Source organism: Berghia stephanieae, chromosome 5, assembly GCF_034508935.2.
Source record: "Berghia stephanieae isolate SIO BIC M18660-M18661 chromosome 5, UCSD_Bste_1.3, whole genome shotgun sequence".
NCBI classification, from domain to species: domain Eukaryota; kingdom Metazoa; phylum Mollusca; class Gastropoda; order Nudibranchia; family Aeolidiidae; genus Berghia; species Berghia stephanieae.
The window spans coordinates 14,525,361-14,543,090 of record NC_088364.1 but is presented as its reverse complement, the minus strand read 5'-3'; the positions used below and the strand labels follow the sequence as shown (position 1 = coordinate 14,543,090).

At 34.9% G+C, this 17,730-nt stretch overlaps 1 protein-coding gene across 1 annotated transcript in view; it reads right to left on the bottom strand.

The window, feature by feature from the left end:
• Positions 1-363: 363 nt before the first annotated feature.
• Positions 364-17,730, bottom strand: part of LOC144972454 (uncharacterized) — a gene marked incomplete at its 3' end in the record, with an annotated part of 94,203 nt that continues 76,836 nt past the window's right edge. Inside the window, 12 exon segments of the mRNA XM_078913642.1 lie at positions 364-534; positions 1,504-1,668; positions 2,783-2,953; positions 4,888-5,058; positions 7,186-7,350; positions 8,190-8,351; positions 10,659-10,832; positions 11,421-11,588; positions 13,138-13,296; positions 13,654-13,815; positions 14,212-14,373; positions 16,542-16,635. Coding sequence (XP_078769768.1) covers positions 364-534; positions 1,504-1,668; positions 2,783-2,953; positions 4,888-5,058; positions 7,186-7,350; positions 8,190-8,351; positions 10,659-10,832; positions 11,421-11,588; positions 13,138-13,296; positions 13,654-13,815; positions 14,212-14,373; positions 16,542-16,635 — 1,924 coding nt within the window.

Here is a 17,730-nt window from a genome sequence, read left to right as displayed (position 1 = left end):
GCTGCATCAAAACTTTTGGAAAAATCATTTTCTCAGTATTGATGTTTCTCTTTTATGTAATATTTATCGAACCATGAGCAAAATCGAGCCACAAAGTTTCATATTATTATCAATACTATCCAATATTACTATCGTTATTATTATTATCATTATTATTATTATTATTATTATTATTATTATTATTATTATTATTATTATTATTATTATTATTGTTAATATTATTATTATTATTATTATCATAATCATCATCATCATCATCATTATCATCATCATCATCATCATCATTATTATTATCATTATGGTTATATTATTCCAGTTGATTCCACTCGCTGTATTAAGACTTATCATATATGACACACTTACTAAGATCGCAGTCTTCAATCTTTGTAGCCCCCTTTTCTGTGGATGTGGTGTAACCCTCAGGGCATGTGGCACATACTTCAAATCTCATTGTATTATTGCCATTATTCCACGTGCCCCTATCACACAAAACGCACACTTCTTTTTCTTTCCCACTGCCAGCAATACAGCTCTCTGAGGAAAACATATATCAAGATTTGGTGTGTTATGAAACGATCCCTGGTACTGCTGCTGTTGCTTCTGCTATTATTGCTTCCTTTAAATAAATAAATAAATTCCCTCTATTCATCCCCAATTTGTCTTTAGGGTCTATTCCAAGGGAAGACTGGAATAACCCAGGCGTCAGCCGTAGTGCAGCACTGCAAAGTGATATAGGGTGAAGTGACTTACTCAAGGCCACACAATGAGGCAGGTAGTCGAACTCTGTATCTTTTGGGTACAAAGCAACTACCGTAATGCTGAGCCAAGCTCACCCCACTACTACTATTATTACTACTACTACTACTACTACTACTACTACTACTACTACTACTACTACTACTAGAACAACAATAACTACAACTACTACTTCTACCACTACTACTGTTACTACTACTACTACTTCTATTACTACTACTACTTTTACTTCTACTACTACTACTACTACTACTACTACTACTACTACTACTACTACTACTACTACTAGAACAACAATAACTACTACTACTTCTACCACTACTACTGTTACTACTACTACTACTACTTCTATTACTACTACTACTTTTACTTCTACTACTACTACTACTACTACTACTACTACTACTACTACTACTACTACTACTACTACTACAACCACTACTACTACTACTACAATCACTACAACTACTATTACAATCACTACTACTACTACTACAAATACTACAATCTACTACTACTACACTCACTACTACTACTAAAATCACTATTACTACTACTATTTTTACTACTACTACTACTACTACTACTACTACTACTACTACTACTTCTACTACTACTACTACTACAATCTCCACTACGACCACTACGACTACTACTACTACTACTACTACTAGTACTACTACTACTACAATCACCACTACGACCACTACGACTACTACTACTACTACTACTACTACTACTACTTACTCATACAGTCCTCAGCTGAGGCAGCGCCACTATGGTCAGTTCCAGTCTGTCCCTCACATGGCTTACATTTTGTAGAAAGGAAAGGTTTGTCAATAGGCTGGTATAAGTCGATTTCACAATCTTTACATTCTCCGTCTTTGATCACTTGGCCTGCTTTACACATTGCTGTTACAAACAAAAATTAAAGAATCATAAAGCAAAAATTAATTCTGGTATCATAAAATAGTCAACAGCATGTTATACAATACAACGAGGATAAGGTAAGATAGGAGAACAAAGTTATACAATGGCTCCTGTCCTATGTTCTGATGAGAAGTTTCTAGGATGAAGAACAGTCATCCGAGTCCAGCAACCATACTGGAAGACAATTCCTGTAGCCAGACGTAAGGCTCGCATGACAACAGTACATTAGGACTTACGCACATACCTTCACCGTGGTGAAGCAGCAAAGAATGTGGCATATTCAATGTGCTAGACAAAGAGATAACTAAAAATTTCCACCTTTTGGTGGAAATCTATGCACGTGCATTTGGCACTATGATTAACTTGATTTGTCACTGCAAAATAGGAATAAATAAACAAAGACACCATCATTTTTTGCACTTGTCTTGTTTTGTTTATCCATGGCTTTACCTCAACAAAATATTTATCACATTTTACCAGAAGGTTGTCAATTGTTTCAACAGAAACAGAGTCATAAATTTGTATCATCAGTGACAGCTGAGATGAATTTGGAAACAATATGAGAAATGTTATGTAAAAAGTGCTCGACATGGAACCAAGTCCTGAGGTACACCAGAGGTAACATTACTTTAATCAAACAAACAAACAGGTAATGAATTTAAAAAAGGAATATATTATGTTAATTTTGATTGCTTTTGTATTTAATGCATGATCATATATTCCTAGAAGAGCGGTTGCTGTGTTTTGCACTTGGTATGCCAATAAGAAGGGTTGATCCAAAATGGGGATTTGAACATAACATACTAACTTGAGAAGGTGATTTACAAGAATAATAATATTATCTCTCACATCAAGATATATCTATATAACTGTTGCTCCAGCAAAAAACAGGTTCCAGGCAAAATCTAAATAGTCTTATTCTGGATTTTAAACAATGGATACAAAACTGTTCCAGAGGTGTCAAAAGAGAATGAATCATAAAAGTGTCTCAAAGAAAACTCCTTGTTCCAAAAAAAAAAAAAAAAAGTCAAGGGTCCATACCAGGAAAAATTTGTAAATATAGAAATTAATCTTTAGTCAAGTTAAGACAACTCACGTATTTTACATTCCTCAATAGAGGAAGCACCACTAATTGCCTCTGTAGTTGTGTTATCCGGACACATTGCACACTCCTCAAATCTCATGGTGGTGTTCCCATTATTCCAAGTACCCCTTGAGCATGAAACACATTTGCCGTTCACCAACCCCTGGCCTGCTGAGCACTTCTCTGGATGAAACAAAATTTGAAAGAGGTTAGGCAGTGTGAACAGCTAATAAAGCTTCTTCAAAATGAAATGCAGTAGAGAACAGATATAAGGAACACGTCTAAATTATCACTATCCTGACTTCACTGTTTTGTATTTTCTCCAGGCAATGCCTTTCTCCCCCATTTCAAAAGTGGTAAAAAAAACTTGCACACTCACCTGCATGTTCATTTCCTTATTAAGATTATTGCCCCTTCTCTACTTGCTCGAGAATTTAGACAACCATAATTCAATAATAAAGTTACCACACATATTTAAATATATTGACGCAAATAGATCCATAAAAAATGGTCAAACTAGGCACCTCACAAGCTACTAGACACAATCTGTGATGTTTTCTGACTTTCTAATTAACAAATAGCAGCAACAAAGCAGTGTATGAATGCATGTACTGAAATGTTTGTGAGAGTGTTTCTATTGTACCATGACAAACCTTGCAAATTAAAAAGTTACCCTTGAGCATGTATTGTCAAAAACTGTGTATTTTGTGCATTGCTGAATGGCACATTTATTTTTTTGGATAGGGATGCCACACCGTCTGCTTTTTTTTATATCAGTCATAATCAAAGATGAAAAAAAAACCCCAAAAAAACACACAAAAAAACAACAACAGCAGTCGACATACCCGTGAGTTCAGTTTGTTAGTTTGAGTTTGTTATGTTATAATTTTAGTAAAATAATAACTTGAAAAAATACGGAAAATGGATCACAGACATGTGGGGGTTTTTTTGGGTTTTTTTTTTGTTTTTTTTTTGTTTTTAAGGGTTTTACGGTGCTTTTAGATCATATCAGCACCAGGAAAAAGGAAGAAATGGGAGGGTAAAAACAAGCACTCACGAAAAAAGTAAGAAAAAAGTGAATTGGTTTAAATAGAGAGCAGATATAGATTTCAAGAGCATACCACCATCAGTGTACTTGGTATGAGATCACCTAAATGCCATCCGACACAAGCACATGTCCCCACAAAGAGGAACACACTCAAAGTTTACATATATATTTAAGCAAAAAATAATCCAGTGCATAGCAGAGAGAGGATTTACAAGGCAATAAATATCATCTCCAAAATCACTAAATATACATTTGACTGTTACCCTCTCAGCTAGGGTATCCAGCCAGGGCCAAGACATTACCAAGTAATCTCATTCCAAGACAAAGACGAAAAGCATGTTAGAAAACAGATGTAGGAGGAAAGAAGACACAGTAAGTGCCTCCCTGCCACTGTGGGAGATCAGGAACCCCACCCAGTGTTATTTCTTTTATTCTATCACAAGCAAGTTTCTTATAAGTGATGCCTCCTCGAGTACTCGTGTTAGATACTATTGTAAGATTCACAAAGTTAAACACCACAGCGACACTTGAAACATGAATCCAACCCTTTCCTGAAGGTTTTAAAATGTTACTCTAACCTAACATCACACTAATTAGTTTTCCCATGACAGCAGTAACAATAATATCGCAAGGGGTTTTTTTTTTGTTTTTTTTTTGCAACACAACATACTTTCCAATAACTGCTATCTTGGTGAAAATGACAGGTTTCCAATTTTATGCAGAAATATAATTAAATATTTTGAAAGAATTCACATTAGTCATTGTCAGCTTAAGTCATATAATGTCTATGTCACATAAAACACACTGTAGCTAAGCTCTGGGTAGTATTTTATTAAATGATTAACAAACATAATAATCGGCAGTATTAGAAAGCAGAAATAAACAGTGAATGAGTCTTTGATTTTATTCATCAATATCACCATCGAAGTTAGTGGCTACTCTTTACATTATCACTTATAGAGTCATCAAAACATTTGTAAGGATATAATAACAAAAATGGTAACCCTTTGAATATCTGTCAATTATGCTACAAAACCATTGAAATAATATTTCACATAAAACCACTTACTTAGACAGTCGTCAGAGCTATTCGCCCCTTTGTGATTAGTGCCAGTGTCTTCAGAACATTTAGAACAAGTTATGGAGATGCCTGGTTCAGCAGTTGGCTGGTACGTGTCATAATCACATGGAATACACATAGAATAGTCTTTTGACAACACTTCTCCTGAATCGCAGATAGCTGGTCGTGAGAAAAGGATGATCAAAGTACATGTTCAGAATAAGATAATCATTTGCTTGTTTGTTTGTTTTTTAATTTTTTTTAATTTTTTGTTTAGCTTTTTAAAAAAATTATCAAAGCCAATGTTTTGAACAAGATCAATAAACGGTTTTCTTTTTTCTTTTGTACTGCTAATCTTAACATAATTGTGGCACTTCTTTCCTCTATAAGCACCTTGAAGGAGAAAAATTAAACGATAATAGATTCAGTGTTCTGTTTTTATTCCTTGGTCATAAATTCCTGAGGACTTATTGGACAAATATTACATATAGTCTCAATCGGGTATGTTGGGGTGATCCAGATGCTGAAATCTGAATTTTCAACAAGAACTGAAAAAAATAATCACTATGCTCTTAAAGGGGACAACTGAAAATTTTCAAAGCGTAAGAACAAAAAAATAGATGTGGTCTTAATTTTTGTTTTTTTTGGATGTGTGCATTCGATTAGGCACATGTAGACTCCAAAAACTGCTTAACCTTATAATGCCATAGTTGAATATCATGAACCATGTGATGCTTTATTCGTCAATTTGTTTATCTATTCATCTCACTGTCTATCACCTCATGTAAGAGTGCCTGAGTGGATAAAGTTACAAATATGGTTGAGGTGTTCATACATTATAAAGGACTTCCAAGAAGAGAATTGTCTTATAGTAAAAGATAAATTCAGCTTCATATTATTGCCATCTCATTCAATGTATGAAACGTTGTATATATTACAATGATATTGATTTATTGACTGATTGTGGCTACTCAAAAATAAAATTCATTGCTTTCAAATTGTGTTACATGTGCATGTGCAAATGATGCACATTACAGCATTTTCTTTCCCACTCAAATCTAAGCACAAAAAAGTGAATGAATATTAAAAAAACAGACGATCCCATCTCATGTAAGCAGCCATTAAGATAGGAAACATGGTGTTTCATAAACATTTTATCTACAAAAGTAAACGCAGAAAATAACACAGGAACAAAGATGGAATGTTTATTTTTAAAATTTTAGGAGCAACTTCGCAAAAGAGAATGCAGTCCTGCTTACTTGAAATCAACATAGAGCTCATTAGTCATAAATGAATAAATGATTTCAATGGAATAAATACCTTAAAAAAGTGTTCATGATACAGCACTAGAAAAAAGCACAAATAAAAATGCAGGAGAAAATTATCTTCAAAAGTTATCCTTCATCGACTTGTTTTCTCTCTGCTTTGTTTGGCTCTGTATTGTCTACTTTTTTTTCTGGTTTTAATCTCATAACAGTGACTACCTTCATCGACTTGTTTTCTCTCTGCTTTGTTTGGCTCTGTATTGTCTACTTTTTTTTCTGGTTTTAATCTCATAACAGTGCCTACCCCCCCCCCCCTCCACCTTCCATCGATTTACCCAACGGGCAGGCATGCTATTCAACGGTCTACAAGGGAACTTGAAAATGATGCAGAATTTAGGAAAGCTTAAATGATATATTCACTAGTCAGAATATTTTAAATTACCCTTGTGCAATAAATGGCTGAACAAAGTTATACACCTTCAGTGTGATTATTTTCTAAATAGTTTGTCAAAATTGTAACAAAAATTGAATCCTATATGTTTCAATTATATTCATTCACAGGGTATTCAAAAGCCAGCAGCCTAAATAACCTCTCATATGATATATGATCTAATACATTTTCTAAAGGAAAAGATTAATACATTTTCTTTTTCTAATGTGACAAAGTTTTAAAATCCTTACTTAAATTTACGTTTTTAAATTTAGCATCTCACCTGTGAGTGAAATTTTTCTAACATATTTGGAAATGGCCTGCTAGAATGTTATACCATTATATGGGGCAAAGTACAAATCATTAGAGGTTTAAAGTCTACAGAGCCAGCCATTATCCAGGTTTCCATAGCGTCAAAAGGACGAACAATAATATTTTCTTGCAAAGGTCTTTCTATTAATCTTACAAATCCGATATCAAATCAATGTTGGGAAGGCAAAGAACACAGAGAATGGGATAAAATGAAAAAAACCCAACAAAAACCAGAAAACAAAAACAATTCATGAGTGTAACTGCAGATTAATCTTCATATATTTTCTTTACAAGACTCACCGACTTTACAAGCGTCAGAAGATGTTGATCCAGCCCCTTCTGTAGTATTTTTCTCACACTTCTTGCAGGATTCAAATCTCATCTCTTCAGTCTTGTAGGTACCACGAGGACAATCTTGGCAACCAGCTCCTGTGCTATCAATCTCAGAACCTGCTTTACATATGACTGAATGGAGAAAAAATGTTTGATGAAGATATGGAGATTTTGCATAACACTAATTTAAGTACACTTTAATTACCTCTATACAAGTAAAAGAGAGACAACTGTCCTCACACCTGTCTGAATTGTAAATAATATACATGGTCCTTTATTGCTAAATATAGTATTTGGAAAAATCAAGTATAAAGAAGTTAAGAGTCAGGTTTTATCCTGGTTCGTCTAGTGTAACTGAAAGTAACAACTGCTTGATACCCATGCTAGTCTATCCAAAGTATGTCACAATCACCGCAAGGTGGACAACAGGTTCAGATGAATATAAAAACTTGCCATTACCTTGTACCAAAAGTGGTCCCTTTGTAAGCGGGCCAATGCTCTACTGCAATTAATATATCATCACCGCTATCACATTTTAAGAGCCTGGTTTTTACAGCATGAATATAGACACTGACAATTACTTCTACTCACTGAAAAGAACATGTCTTCTAGCCATATTTAATATTAGACTCAACTGCCTTATCCCTGCTGGGTAGACTGAAAGGCTAAAAACAAATTAGGTATGATGGTAATCAAACAAGATGTTTGTGTTAAATTCTATAGATGAAAGTGGCCAGATTGCAAAAAAACAAAACAAACAAAAAAATAAACAAAATCAAACCCCAAAACAAATTGATGATAAAAAAAAAAGCACACACAAAAAACCCAAAAAAACATAATATATGCTTCAATACTTGGAGCAAATAAAAAAATAAAACTTGAACTAAAAACAAACAAACAAACAAACAAACAAACAAACTAGACAATTTCCACATATCGACAGCAATCACCACATTCACATTCACTCTTACATTTGCAATCCTCAGATGAGTTTGATCCTTTGCCCATCGTGCTGTAGTCTGTTTTACATTTCTCACACTTATCCTGCTGGTCAAAGCTTTGGTACGTTCCAATGGCACAGTCATGGCACATGTTGTCTGAAGCATTGTGATAGGTTCCAGCAAAGCATCTCCCTGAAAAGTTATATTAGATTGCCTGGCTCAAGCTAGAAATGGTCACATAATTATTAAATTGAAAACAGAATTTAGAAAGAAGAACATTTCAGACTTCTCCAATCTCCAATTGCAGTTTATAACCTCCATATAAAAAAAATAAAATAAAATAAATAAATAAAATTCCCTTTATTCATCCCCAAGGGGAAATTTGTCTTTAGGGTCTAGTCCAAGGGAAGACTGGAATAACCCAGGCGTCAGCCGCAGAGCAGCGCCGCAAAGTGAGCTAGGGCGAGGTGACTTGCTCAAGGCCACACAATGCAGCGGGGGGTAATCGAACTCGGTACCTTTCGGGTAGGAAGCAAAGACCGTACCGCTGAGCCATGCTGCCCCTTATCAGTGGTCTGTAAAAAGCTATAAAACATATAGTCCATTAGGAGTGATAAAGGTAATCTTTTATTGTCTATTTTCAAAAAGAGAAAGATTGATGCACTTTTCATGGGGATCTTTTCATTGATAGTCAGGTAAGGGACAGTCAGTGCTTTTGACAACTTTAAGTTTTGAAAACCAGTTAAAAACGCAGTAAATTTTAAAATATTATATTTTCTATCACCATTCTGATTGGTCAGGTAAAATCAAAGGTAGGAAATGCTTTTAATGCACAACTTCCGTCAAGCTCTACACCCATCAATAAAAAGCTCAACAAAAAAAAAAACCGATGCCCTCTAAAACAGAGCTTGGGAAAAGGTTGAAAAAAATTATGCAAAAGCAAATTAGTATTGATATCTCATTTAATTGAACACGCTACTCGTATAGTCCAATTTCAAAGCTGGGTCTCTTCAGATTTTTTTTTTATCTCATACCTCTGGCCCCCCAGTAGTGATTGGATTGCTGGGTATCTAGCCCAATGTACTTTTGATTAGACTTAGCATCCTATGAAAATGGTAGGATGCAATTTGTTATTGTTATTAATGCTACAGATGTCAAAATGGACTCTAAAACCTCATGGCTCTGAATTACAAATCAAGGGATGACCTTTTAATTGTCTTGTCTTCTAACAAAAAAAACGGCAACTTTCAATATGGCCGGTGAATGAATGCGTGACAATTCCTAACCCAGAATTTGTGTCTTTGAGTGAGGCAATTTACAAAAACCTTACCCAATTTGGTGTGGTGTGAATGAGTACATGACTAAAGGCATTAATGGATATTACAAGACGCCTAGTACAAAGTGGTGCCTTAAAAATTAACAGCACTGTATGAAATGAAAATCTTACGCCATGTCCCGATGGGGGAATAGATAGAAGTAATAAGAAGCAGATTGAGCATATGGGACCTGGGAAATGCATCAAATAAAAGCATAAACAAGAATAGACTGAAAAGTCTTGAAGCCACTCGTGTATTTTCAAAACAATAATAGATACAAAATTGAACAAAGGTATTAAAACAAAGCTTAGTTTATGTCCTTTCCATTTATCATTGTAAATTCCAGCATAGTCACCATTCCCATCCACACAGAGCCACCAACAATGCACTGTTATTGCATCGAGTCAAAGAGGAATTCATGTGGCAAACTTGGATACCATCAAGTCACCTCCCTCTGCACCTCGCCATCATTGCCAAAATTTGTACCCTTGAGGTGTCTCTTAAAGTCTTACGAAAAGAAAAAAGTCACTTGGAGCTAGATTGGAACTGTAAGGGAGGCATTCTACAACTTCCAAGAAAACTTCCTCTTTCAAATTGATACCTTTCTGTAACTCAGGATTTCTTGGTCGATACATCCAGTCTTCCCTATGAAATCCCAAGCCTTTGCAATGTGTCGAATAGTTTTATTCACAATTGACTCAATTAAGTTCGTCCATTTTTTGTTGTTGATTTGATGCTGTCAGTGCACTTTGTGGATGAACACAATGAGCATGGTCGTTAATGCTGGTAGAGACATCATCAGTTCCATTAAACCACCTTTGAACTGTTCAAATGCCAACATTTGAGTTACCATAAACACGTTTAAGCTGTTCATAATGTTTATGGGTACACATCTCTCCACAGTACGGAAACCAATTACAGCCCGCTTTTTTGATGCATAATTCCTTTTAAGTGACTTCTTTGAACATGTTGGAATAAGGGTTCTTTCAAATAAAATAATTTCAAAACAAGAAATAGAAGCTAGATAAAATTTAGTGGCATCATGGAAGAATACATTGCACTCATTTTGAACTAAAGTGTACACTGGTACATTTAATACAATCGGAAATATCTAATGGGTGTTAAGACTTTTCAGTCAAGCCTAGTACATACATTTTACTATTATCTAATCTTATCCACTTACTGACAGTACAATCTGTCTTGTTGACAGATCCCTTGCCTTCTGTAGTGAATGTCATATCAGGACAAGGTGAACACTTTTCAAATCGACTTTCCATTGAGTCATCTTTGTAGTACCCTCTAGAGCACGAACTGCAAGACTCAGGGCCATTGACCTCCTTGCCAGCAGAACACGCGACTGTAAAAAATTGATAAGTATGAGTGAGTATAAGTGAGAATTATGGTTGGGATGGTAATGTTACGTTAAAAATGATGGTAATGTTGATCCCCCTGCTGCTGCTGATGATGATATTAAGAATGGTGATATTATGCTTATGATTAATGGAAATAATGATGATGATGATGATGATGATGATGATGATGATGATGATGATGATGATGATGATGATGATAATGATGATGATGATGATGATGGTGGTGGTGGTGGTTGTGATGGTTGTGGTGGTGGTGATGATAGTCAAAAACTTATACATCCTGAGATAGGCTGTGCAATGGAAAACTACTACAATAATGATGATGATGGTGATAAGTCAAAAAATTATTAATCAAGAGATAGGAGGTTTAATGGAAAAGTACAATTTTAATGAACCGATATAATAAAAACAAGATAAATGAATAAACATATGCCATGAAGTCAACCAGCAAAAAAAAGGAAGAAAAAGGAAACAAACTGATATCTCTGATAAACCGCCACAACCTCCAGCTAGCTCTATAGGCTATCCTTCAATCAATGTATTACATATTCTCAATAAAAGGTTATACTTACAGATACAATCTGAGAGGCTGACACTCTTGGTGTGGTTAGTGGTGTAACCATCAGGACATTTCTCACAATTAAATTTGGCTTCTTCAGATTGATAGTAACCATAGTCACACTCCTTGCACTTCATCATTGGGCCAGATTCATCGATCTCAAATCCTGGTGAACATCTCGCTGTAAAAATTTAAATATAATATAATAAAGAAATGTTTTAAAGCCAACTAGACCTCTAGAGTTGCTGTTTATTTGTAGTGTTAATTACGAGGGTGCGTCAAAAAGTAATGGGACTCTGCTTATTACTTTATAACAAATTTAATCAATACCATGCATCCTACCTCAAATTAAAGCTTGGCATTAGCCGAGTAGAATGCTACTTCTCAACATAGTTTCCGCCTCTCTCGATAACCACAGTCCACCTTTTTGTAAGGCTATGTATTGTGTCCTCATAAAAATGAGTTGACTGAACTTTCAGCCAATTTTTCAATACTGTCTTGGCTTCTTCATGATCTTCAGAGCGATGTCCCCTCATTGCCTCCTTCAAAAGTGGACCAAAAAGATGGAAGCCTGAAAGTGTCAAGTCTGGTAAATACGGAGAGTGAGACAGGGAGTTGTCCATTAATCACCTCCCTTTTCCTGACACTGTGTGTGGAAGGACATTTTCATTACTCTTACAGTACTCGTTCCATCTCCAAATCCGGTCTAACTCAACGAATTCTTGCTTTCAGTCACTTCTATCAGATCTGATCAATGCTTCTGTCTTTATTTGATTCATTGAGTTGACACTGCTTGGACGATGACCATCATAAGACTTGTCAGACAAAGACGCGGTTGAGGGGGTTTCAGGTTAGGTGTTAGATTGCATCTCTTTTCTTCTAAATGACCAGATACATGTTCAACCCACCTAAAAACAATATGCCTGAGTTTTATCAACTTTCCCAAAGTGTTTAAAAATGTTACTCAAGGTTTCTTCTTCAAAAACAAGAAATTCAATGACAGCTTCCAGTCGCTGACTGACATTCGTGAGGGCAGCCATTTTGAACTTCCATAACTTTGTCAATATTTGACAGAATTAAAATTTTCAACTTTTGGTTTAAAGATTACGTGTGTAAGTTCAATTGAGCCAAATATGATGTCACATGAAAAAGAAATGAACTCAGTAGGACGTTTGTCCCATTACCTTTTGACTCACCTTCATACTTTGGGCTAAAACAAACATAATCTGTTTTGTGTTTAATGCACACTTTTTTTAGTTGCTTTTGATTGAATGGTAAAAATATTCCGCTATGCCATAAGAGATTTCTATATTTACACTGTCAAATAGACAGATTTTGTGACTTTGAAATCTTGTATAACATTCACCTCTGAACCTGAAGGTCCTTGGTTAGAGCCCCACTGTCGGTGGTGTAAAGTTATATTCTTTAAAAAGGCTCTTTACACACATTCACTCAACATGAACAAGAACCTAGCAGGTAACAGATAAGTTAGAATCCACAGGAAAAAATTGTGGTAGCGCCTTTCAGGTGTCATGTCGCTTCCTACATGTTAAGTGTTGCTATTAGATTGGGACATTCTGTAAAGCACATTCAGCACATTCAATTGGATACTGCACTATATAAAAGCTAAAGAGTTTTAATTCTTAAATTAAATTTGTTGTAGAATTAATTCATGGATTGAAAAATAAAAGTTTTAAAAATTATTTTGCATGTTTGTATTTTTTACTTACGGATATTGCATTCGATGACATCACTGTGGCCTTCACCAGAAGTTGTGTAATTTTCAGGGCATTTCTTACAACGGTCTTGCAGATTACCAATTCTATAGAATCCCTTCTTACAGTCTTCACAATCCCTTTCAATCAATTCCTTACCAGCAGGACAGAACCCTTGGAGGATATAACAACAATTTTATAATTGCATCTACAAAACAAGGTACCATGAATATCACTTAAAGTTTTGAAGAAATTACTTATGGCAGGCATTTCGAGACACAACAAACATGGAAAACACCTTCCTCACACACACAAACACACCCATACACACACACACACACACACACACACATATGCATTTTAACATACCTTTGCAGCTATATGGAACCTTACTAATTTTTCTGACTTGAAATAAATGGGACAAAACCATGACAATGAACCAATTTTATTTCATGAGTACTTCGTTATAAGTTGCCTCTGGATTACAGAATAATCAGTTGATTACAGAGCATATGCAACAAGAATAAGTACCTCGGCAGTCCTCAACAGACACTGCACCAGTTCCATCTGTGCCTTTGGTAGGGGGACACTGTTTGCAGAATCCTTGACCTGCCTCGTTCTGGTAAAAACCATTAGGACACAGTTCACATTCGTTTGAAGAGCTGTTGAAGAACTTGCCTGCCGGACACTTATCTGTAATGGACGTGGTAACGGTGATGAGGGATGGAGAGGAAGGAGTATGGAAGAAGGGTAGGAGAGAGAGAGAAGGAGAGAGAGAGAGAGAGAGAGAGAGAGAGAGAGAAAGAGAGAGAAAGAGAGAGAGAATGGGATAAAGTTGAAAGACAATTAAATCATATATATGTTTTTTTTCAATTTTACCCTTGAAAAACACAAGAGCTATTTTTATATTTTTTGCTGATGCAAATTCTGTAAATAAAGTACCGTGTTTTTTGCTTGTTGGAACAGTCATATTTAAGATTTTTAAGAGGCAGTGTTTTTTTTTTTTTTCATAATGTTTTACAAATTGCACAATTACCATTATGATTACTAAGATTATTATTAACATTAAAACGAACAACCCTTACTTACCAACACAATGAGTCTTGTTCATAGCACCCATCTGAAGAGTTGTCTTACCCTCGCCGCACGGTGTACAAGTTTTCATCTTAGACTCGCTGCTGTATTCACCAATTGGACACAGATGGCACAGTTGGGGATTGTCAGTGTAATAGGAGCCAGGACCACATTCAACTAGAAAGGGAAAAACAAATTATAGCCCTATAGAGACATCAGGCCAATGGAGATGAGTTTATGCTAGATTCTGTGATGATTGTGGACTGTAATGGTATTAATTTCTCTCACTTCCTTTTTATTTTGACATCATATTCAATGTAAATAAATGGGGGAAAAGATACAGTGCAACATTATCATTACCATAAAAAAATGTTACTATAGAGATTTGTTGTTATAGTAGAGCAACCAAAATTGGTGGGGGACGGGGAGGATGAAGAGAAAAATAGAGAGGGTAAAAGTACTTGACTATGGATGTCTTTTTCCAAACATCTACAGTAGCAGTTTCAGCCACAGTAAGCTATTTTAAAAACAGTGCCATGTCACATCTTAAAACGATAAAACCAGCCATTGCTTGCTTGAAAACTTATTGCTCCTAGCTTGTCTACAATTATCTTTGCCTGATGTATAAGGATAGGCCACAATGTCAGTATGTTGATCGCTCGACTTTGCTTGAACTACGTCAGCACAATTGCATCAACATCAATATTTGTCATCAGTCGCTATTTTTTTTCTATGCAGTAAAAGCCCATGCTGTTCGGTTTTCTCTCAGTTCTTGATGATCATAATCCAGTTATGAGAAATCCCCTGAGGCCCATTCCAAAGGTGAGACAAAGCAAGACAGCTTGGGTAGTGCTGCAAGTTGCACAAGAATTCACTAGCTGTTCTACCCTCATGTGTCAAAGGAATGTCAATCAGCATTTTTCTCTTCAACTTGGTAGAAGTAGGAATGCTCAAGATGATTTGTCTTGATATTTGTTCATGTGATCTGAGATCAAAGATAACGATAGTTGGCCGGTCATATAACTGAGGTGTTTATCCATTGATGTGGAGCGTTCACTAGTTGCTCGACCATCAAGGCGTTCACGTGCATGCCCTACAGCAGTCAAGGAGATAGTGAATGGTTGTGTAATGCAACGCAACAGGGAGGTTGGTTTATGTCTCACTTTGAGTCACTTCAAGGAAAATGTGGACATCAATTGACTGGAAGGGAATGGATATCATTGATCAGCCAATCAAGCGTTTTCAACAGCTATGACTATGGCATTTCAATGGCTGGACCAGAAATTTTCGTTGGACCAGAAATTTCGCCTTGACTTTCAATTTGAAGTTGGTAATTATCGCCATATTGATGTTGCAAGTTTTTTACTGATGTATGTCGTAAAAGCGAGTTGTTTTTTTTTTTGTTTTTTTTTGGGGGGGGGGGGGATATTTTTAAAAAAATTATTGGTGATATATTGAAAATAACCGGGACTTCTTATCGCAATAGAGAGGATTTCAGAATAACAGATGTCATCATAAGTGGGTTGCACTATATGAAAAAAAAATTAGCAAGCATCAAATTCAAACTAAAATGAATCTTATCGGTTGTATAAATGTCGCATCTGTAACATATAATATAATAACCTTATTTTTTATACTTAACAAGAATTGTTACTACTAGATGGAATACAATCAGCCCTTATCTAACTGAGTTTTAATGTGACTAAGATAAATAAGCCAGTGGTCATTATTGTGTTAATAGTAAAAGTGTTCAATCCAGGGGCATTTGTATTTTTTAAAAAACAAAAAAACAATTGTTTAGCAATAAATGTTGGTCTCATTAGCATGTGACCAATTAACAAAATTCATAATAATAATAGGATAAGGTTCCACAAGAACGCATTTCTAAATGACGGCACACAATCTACTATTACTATAATAATGATAATAATAATAATAATAATAATAATAATAATAAATAATAATAATAATAATAATAATAATAATAATTATTATTATTATTATTATTACTATTATTATTGTTGTTGTTGTTATTATCTTTATTATGATTATGATTATTTTTGTTATTATTTTATTATTATTATTATTTTTGTTATTATTATTATTATTATTGTTATTATTATTATTATTATTATTATTATTATTATTATTATTATTATTATTATTATGAGCATCATTATTATGATTAATGTTATTTCTAAAATTAATGTTGCTGATTTTGTTGCTAAAAAAATAATTTTTGTGCTTCACTTGACACTTGTTGAAATAGTCATTCTTTATATGTTGTGCTTATTGAATCATTTATGTGGGCACATTTTTCAAATCTTATTATCTTCAAAGCTTACCACAAGCATGCTTCATTCGACCATAACCAAACCGACATAGGAAAGTGCTGTTGTAAGTTGACAACTCTTTTTGAAGTGTGGCAGAGGCTATAGACTGGAGATAAACAATATATATATATATATATATATACTGGTTAATGATTGGTTCCTCAAATGCCAAAGTATCTGGAGTTGAGCAAGACAAGGATAGTGTAAAATTTTAAAAGGAAAAGGAAAAGTGGAAAAAAAAATGTCCATCGTAATTTGATAAGAATCGAAGTGGATAGGTCTTGACAAAATTTTAACACAATTATGACTTGTGACAATGCAGGTCCTCAATTGACCAAAAGTTAACATTTGTGAATTATAATCAGTGAATTCTGTAGTTCTATAAAAACAAAATCAGGCTCCTGTAGAAAGAAGAGTTAAATTTAAGAAATAAAAAAAGCGAGGAATTCATGTCAAGTCGAAACAGATTCTTTCCCTCAGAAGATTACAGATGACTCAGTGTCCCAATCAAATCGTATGCAAACCTGATAGTTGAATAACGCTGCCATCTTTCAGATGAATAAGCATCAATTGTTGCAACTACAAAAGCATAAAATTTCGTATTTCTAAAAAATTGACTTTTGAGATAAAAAGTTTGGCATTTGATTCATTCAGACTGGGAATCCTATTCCTGTCAAATTTTTTTTGGATGTCCACATGGCTGAAGACAATGGCCAAGGGTTTCTTCAATCTTATTTTGTTTTCAATGCGACAAGATTAGATAGCATCGATCTGAATTATTTTAATATAATAACTGTATTATTTTTCCAGATTTGTGATGACAGGGTGTGGCAGCATGGAATGGGTTTAGACAGATATTGGCTTATTACCAGTCAAGCAAGCTCCTCTTTGGTGTTTCATAAACATAAGAGTTCAACAGTAAGGAGCGCCTGTGACTTCAGTATGCCAGTTTCTGGACCTCACCCCAAGTCCAACCGAAGGATGTCATCTCTATTGGCTTAGAAAATTGGCAGCATGGAATGGGTTTAGACAGATATTGGCTTATTACCAGCCAAGCAAGCTCCTCTTTGGTGTTTCATAAACATATAAGTTCAACAGTAAGGAGCGCCAGTGACTTCAGTGTGCCAGTTTCTGGACCTCACCCCAAGTCCAACCGAAGGATGTCATCTCTATTGGCTTAGAAAATACAAGTTATAAGACT